Below are 6,569 nucleotides of genomic sequence, written 5' to 3' on the forward strand. Positions count from 1 at the left end.
ACTGCGCATGTCTTTTAGGGGAACCTTAAAGGGGAAATCTAGCCACTGTACACAGTGGTCAGACATTAATCTACATGAAATCTTACTCTTCTGTGTAATACTGACAACCAGCCTCTGTCTCCTGAGAGTGAATGACAAGTTGTCACAGCCCCGCCTCCCCTTAGAATACACCCAGAAATGTGAACAGCATAAAGTGCAATAACATTATATTTTATTATGTATACATAACGCAAAAAACAGAAACAAAGTGTAAAAAAACAGCAGCAAGTGCAGAGGTCACTAAACAAAGACGCAAATCAGCAACATGGCCGCTCCCGTGGTCCTGGCTCCATCGTCGTCCTATGTCCTCTCATTTTTCGCTTTAGAAATAAGAGAAGTTGCACAGGATAGTGTAAAAAAAAAAAGGTTGTTTCTTGTCTTCAGGTTAGTTGTGGTATTACAGCCCAGTTCCATTTACTTCTATCAAGCAGAGCTGCAATACCCAGTACTGCCAAGGTGTGGCGCTGTTTTTTGTAATGACAATTTTTGATGAATGAGACTGAGGGCGGTCACCATAGAGACTGAAGATTGACATTCTGACTGATGTTTTGAGTTCAGCTTTCATCCTTCAAAACAAAAATACAAAAATGCGGCCAGGAGCCCGGTGACCGCCACCACCCCCGAGACCATGCCAATCTTCAGGGTCCTGTATGGAAGCGGTCCTAGGATAAAAAGATATTGATGAAATTAGACTGGTGAAAAGAGTGGTGGAGGGTGTGAGGAATAAAACTTATTGGGCAAGGATCTAAATCTGTATCATCTGGGGGAAAGAAGGGAAAGAGCGGACATGATGGAAACCTTTATATATGTTACAGGGGGAAGAAGGGAAAGGGGGACATGATGGAAACCGTTATATATGTTACAGGAGGAAGAAGGGAAATGAGGGACATGATGGAAACCTTTATATATGTTACAGGAGGAAGAAGGGAAAGGAGGACATGATGGAAACCTTTATATATGTTATAGGAGGAAGAAGGGAAAGGGAAGACATGGTGGAAACCTTTATATGTGTTACAGGAGGAAGAAGGGAAAGGGGGGACATGATGGAAACCTTTATATATGTTACAGGAGGAAGAAGGGAAAGGGGGGACATGATGGAAACCTTTATATATGTTACAGGAGGAAGAAGGGAAAGGAGCACATGATGGAAACCTTTATATATGTTACATGAGGGAAGAAGGGAAAGGAGCACATGATGGAAACCTTTATATATGTTACAGGAGGAAGAAGGGAAAGGGGGGGGGGGGCATGATGGAAACCTTTATATATGTTACAGGAGGAAGAAGGGAAAGGAGGACATGATGGAAACCTTTATATATGTTACAGGAGGAAGAAGGGAAATGAGGGACATGATGGAAACCTTTATATATGTTACAGGAGGAAGAAGGGAAAGGAGCACATGATGGAAACCTTTATATATGTTACAGGAGGAAGAAGGGAAAGGAGCACATGATGGAAACCTTTATATATGTTACAGGAGGAAGAAGGGAAAGGGAGGACATGATGGAAACCTTTATATATGTTACAGGAGGAAGAAGGGAAAGGAGGGACATGATGAAAACCTTTATATATGTTACAGGAGGAAGAAGGGAAAGGGAAGACTGATGGAAACCTTTAGATATGTTACAGGAGGAAGAAGGGAAAGGGAAGACATGATGGAAACCTTTATATATGTTACAGGAGGAAGAAGGGAAAGGGGGGACATGATGGAAACCTTTATATATATGTTACAGGAGGAAGAAGGGAAAGGAGGGACATGATGAAAACCTTTATATATGTTACAGGAGGAAGAAGGGAAAGGGAAGACTGATGGAAACCTTTAGATATGTTACAGGAGGAAGAAGGGAAAGGGAAGACATGATGGAAACCTTTATATATGTTATAAAGGTAATAAAGGTATATAACGGACTAAATGATGTTCAGGAGGGTTTTTAATTAAAAATAATAATAATAATAAGGGGACACAATCTGAGGTTATTGAGGGGAAAATCAGAAACAAAATGAAAAAATATGACTTTACTGTAAATACTTGGAACAAACTTGCAGGTTGGTAAATCTACAGTAAGTGAATGTAAACCTGCCTGGGATACACAGATATCTATGGTCAGATAATAAAAGAGGAAGTAATATAAGGATGGACTAGCTGGACCAGGGTTATTTTTCTGACAACATTATATAATATGTTTCTGAGAGGCAGTCACAAGTAAGAGGAAGATCACAGGACTGTACGAGAGGCGGGGAAATTAGGCAGTGGCCATAAGTTTTTTTTCCAGACTCCTTTATCCCCATCCAGACTCTTCTCTCCCTGTCCCCTTCAGAAACCTGTGTCCTCCTCGACTCTCTCCAGACTCCTCTGGTTCCATCCAGACCTATCATCTTCTAGAACTCTTGATCTCCTACAGACTCCTCTGTCCCCTTCAGACTTTTCTATTCCCTTCAGACCCCCTTGTCCTCCACACTTCTCTAACCCTACCAGTTGAAATCCATCATGGATGATCTCTCTCTCTCTGTCCCAACATCTGCCACTGGAGGTCGGGAGTCCACCATACACGTCCTACATAAGTTGCTGGGTTCGGATTACACATATCTAATGTTTTTGGCCAGAATTCTGTCCAGTTTCGGACTATATGCAACTCTGGTTAACACCAGGTATTCTGGAATATTTTAGTGTTAAAGGAAGAGGATGGAACAGAAAAATATACTGTAAATTTTTTGCAGTTTTGCCTTACGTCAGAGGTATACAAGGCTAAAATTCATCCTATTGTATAGGATAGATTGCTTGATCCCAGAAGGGAAACCCTGGGGAAGCTCAGTATATATATGGAGTCACCATAGCTGATAGTCCATGTGTTAGAACTACCCATCATCTGTCCTTCCCTAGGAGAAGCTGGGTAGTTGGGCTCTGTAGTGATTCCTCCTTTCCTTCATCCTTCACATTTTGTAGTATACTGACCTATACCGACCAAAGGAGGGCCACTAGAATACTTTTTTAGTCTTGATTTGGCAAGAATATATTGGAAGTACACTGAGAACGTTCCCAATATATAGCCTGGTGTACAAATGTGAAACCCAGCCTTACATGACACACTTTTACCTGCTCATGGCCACCCCTAGAGGTTGAGGTCACCACCATAATATATTCATAGGCAGTTAGCTGAATTGCATCTTGTAAGTCATCTTCTCAGGGATCCAAACCTTGTAGGGGGTATTTCCATCTCATAAAGTTATGGTAAGGGGGATATCAAGCATGTTGTGGGGGTCTGAGGTCTGGGATCCAGGGAAAGGGACGTTCAGAGCCATTTAGAATGGAGTGGTGGTCGCACATGTACAGTGCACACCAGACACCATTCAATTTGGGGACAATCATTGCCCAGAACTCAGGATCAATGGGGGCCCACGGTCTTCCCCCTCACCCCCCAGTTTGCTTGATATCCCCTATCCTGTGGATAAGGGATAACTTTATGAGATGGGACCACCATACCCCCTTATACTTAGAAGGTCTCCTACCTCCATCGATGTTAAACATGGTGTTCCAGCTTCCTTCCAGGGTCTCGTACTTTATGTAGCATGTATACTGCCCGCCGTCCTTGGCTTGCACATTGTGCAGTGGTAGGGGGGCTCTGCCATTCTTGAGATCATTTTCTGAAATATCATCAGAGACACCGCAGCATGTCTTGTTGGCGAAATACTTGGTCACCCCGTCTTTGGACCAGTGGACAGTCACCCTCGAAGCTTCAATTTCATCATTCAACTCAAAGTGACATGGTAGAATAACGTTCTCTCCCAGCCTGGCCGTAATATGCGTCTCTCCATGGACATTTGGTAAAGGTCTCTTTTTGGATGATCTGACCAAGGTGACACCTAGAGGAGAGAAAGGAAACTGATAAGATCGGGCAATGGTGGTGGTGGGGGGGGGGTGTTAGACCACACGACAAGCTCAACTCTGCTACATCTGACATAATCTGTGCCTTACCATTGAAAAACAACAGAAGGCCGAAAATGAAAAAAGATCTGGACACGGCCATGGCGCCCGGCTGTTCCGATAAACAAAAAAGGCTGAAGAAAAGTAGTTATACGGCTGTTTTATGAGAAAAGGACGTCCTTATCTCCAGGGCACAGATACCAGGGAGGGAGCAGCACAAGCCTGGGCCATGGCCGATATCATGCACTTCTCTCGCCAACAGAAACCTGGTTTAAATTTTCTAAAAGTTTTTTTTTACTTTGTTTTTACAAAAAAATTTGTGTATTAGTATATCCCCAGCCCGTGAAGCTCCATCTCTGACAGAACTACAATCCTCAGCATGTTGGGATTTATGGGTCTGCCAAAGCCCTATTTTTTTACTTTATTTATTGACAGACAGTGGTGGTCCTCCAGGGCAGTACATCACACTTACCTCTTGGGGACCCTGCCCCCCCCCATTCCCTTAAAATGTAAACAACCCCATCAATATCCAGTCTGCTCGGCCATAATGAAATTCTTACCGGCCTTCTGTGGGGGAGGAGTCAGGTTCAAGAGGCGGATCCTGTGGGCTGGGGGATAAAAAACAGAAAAGATAGGGGTCATGGTCTGCGCTCACCTAGGAAACCTATAGATATAATTGTGAGGCTCACATTTGCATCTTCATATCCTGGGCTCCTATATAGAGGGCAACTTTTTGAATAGTTGTGGGGCATCAGCACAATATAGTTGTAGTTTTAAGGGTTAACTAACCAAAAAATGTAAAGTCTGTAGAGATGATAGTCACGGTTACTTTAAATGGGAATGGACCTATCATGTGACCTATGACTCTGAAGATGTGTTCACATGGGAGGAAGTACATGCTGGTATCTCTATGGCAACAACAGAGCAACCCCAGAGGAAGCAGAAATTGAGTACAAAACAGGAAGACAATGGCATCTCCATGACAACCCCAGAGCAAGCATAACTTAGACTCATTACTCTCAATTTAAGGACATCTCTATGGCAACAGCAGAAATTAGGTGTCTCTATGACAACCCCAGAGCATGCACAACTTAGATTTATGAATCTCAATTTAAGGACATCTCTATGGTAACCCCAGAGCAAGCAGAACTTATGGTTACACATGACAGAAAGTCCATGTTGGTATGTCTAGGGCAACCCCAGAGCAAGCGCAATATTAGGATGCTAGTTAGATGCACCTGCTACTCAAGACAGTTTAGTGATAGTCAATATGGCCGTCTTTACAGTTTCTCTGCACAAGGCGGACAGGCATCCTTACGTTCTATAATGAGGGCATAGATAACAGTTTGCAGCACACCGCCATACTGCACCACACACGTATAGTTTCCAGCGTCGCTCAGGGAAAGATTCATCAAAATTAGAGAGATGTTTCCCTCCATGATCTGCTCCAAATACATCACGGCAAAAAGGCTGTGATATGTAAGGTTGCCATCTTTATACTCCACCAGGGGGCGCTCATTGTGTTCCCAGCGCACTGACAGGATGTCCATTCTCACGGGAGGGTTGACCACCTGCAATGAGGTATTCAGGAGTATTTGGTGGGGAAGACGAGAAGAGATCTTGGAGTTGTCTGCGGAGGTGGTGAAGAGGAGGACTGAAAAATAAGGAGGATACACATACATAATGGTTCCAATGCATCTAAAGTTAAAGAGCTTATCCAGGTTGAAAAAATAGCACCACCCCTACCCTCAGGTTGTGTGCGGTATTACAATAAAGCTCTGTTCACTTAAATAGAACTGAACTGCAAAACTGGGGACCGGAGTGGTGCTGATTCTGGAAGAAAGTAGCCAGTTGGCCAACCCGTTTTATGCTCCTAGGCAGAACTATATGTCTCCATGGTTACAGACTACAGCCAGGTGTCACTTCCTTCCATCTGCCCCGGCTTTATTACCTGCACAGATAGAGGAGGAAGAGATAACTGTAACACAAAAGCTGGATCTGACAACAGGGTTTGTTGTCTGTAACCATGGAGACGCATGGGTCTGTATAGGGGCTGTGTACACTGTGTCTTGGGACTTCGCAAAGTTTGCACAAGACAACTTAAACAACGTCCTACATACATGTGTGGGTCATGTGAGTACACAGTACATGCTATGTCATGTGTCCTGGGTGTAGCATGTGAGCTGCACTGTATTTATATACGCTATAGGTAAATGATATATCACTTACCAGCACATATCACAAGGCTGAGAACAGGAGCTGTGCTGCTCATGGTTCCTGTTGGTCGGCCGGGTCGTGTCCACTCTGCCTCCGCTCCGTCCATGTACAGATCCTGGCGGTGGAGTGTCGTCCGGCTTCCCCTGCTTCCTGCCGTATGTCTTCTCTGACCTTATCTAATGCTGACACCACAGACACCACACAGATAACACCATTCATCTTTACCCTAATGTAGTGGAGCTGAAATGGTCACGTTTTATTGGTGATGGTTCAGGAGGGATAGCGCCAACCGGCGAATACCAGCCATTCTCTTGCAACTTTTTTCTACATGGTCAAAATTTTTTGAGAAAAAGAAGATATGGAGATGGGTCTTCCTTACTGGATAGTGCGC

General features: G+C 43.9%; 1 protein-coding gene across 1 annotated transcript; it reads right to left on the bottom strand.

Moving 5' to 3' along the window:
* Window positions 1-194: 194 nt before the first annotated feature.
* LOC138800506 (uncharacterized) lies at window positions 195-6,337 on the bottom strand. Its single transcript, XM_069982236.1, has 5 exons — window positions 6,191-6,337; window positions 5,280-5,615; window positions 4,522-4,569; window positions 3,547-3,900; window positions 195-701 (listed from the first exon to the last, which is right to left on the bottom strand). Exons 1-5 carry the CDS (start codon window positions 6,282-6,284, stop codon window positions 601-603), a joined length of 933 nt encoding a protein of 310 aa, XP_069838337.1. The 5' UTR covers window positions 6,285-6,337; the 3' UTR covers window positions 195-600.
* Between the last annotated feature and the right edge of the window lie 232 nt (window positions 6,338-6,569).

The sequence above is a fragment of the Dendropsophus ebraccatus genome, chromosome 9, assembly GCF_027789765.1.
Source record: "Dendropsophus ebraccatus isolate aDenEbr1 chromosome 9, aDenEbr1.pat, whole genome shotgun sequence".
Lineage (NCBI taxonomy): Eukaryota > Metazoa > Chordata > Amphibia > Anura > Hylidae > Dendropsophus > Dendropsophus ebraccatus.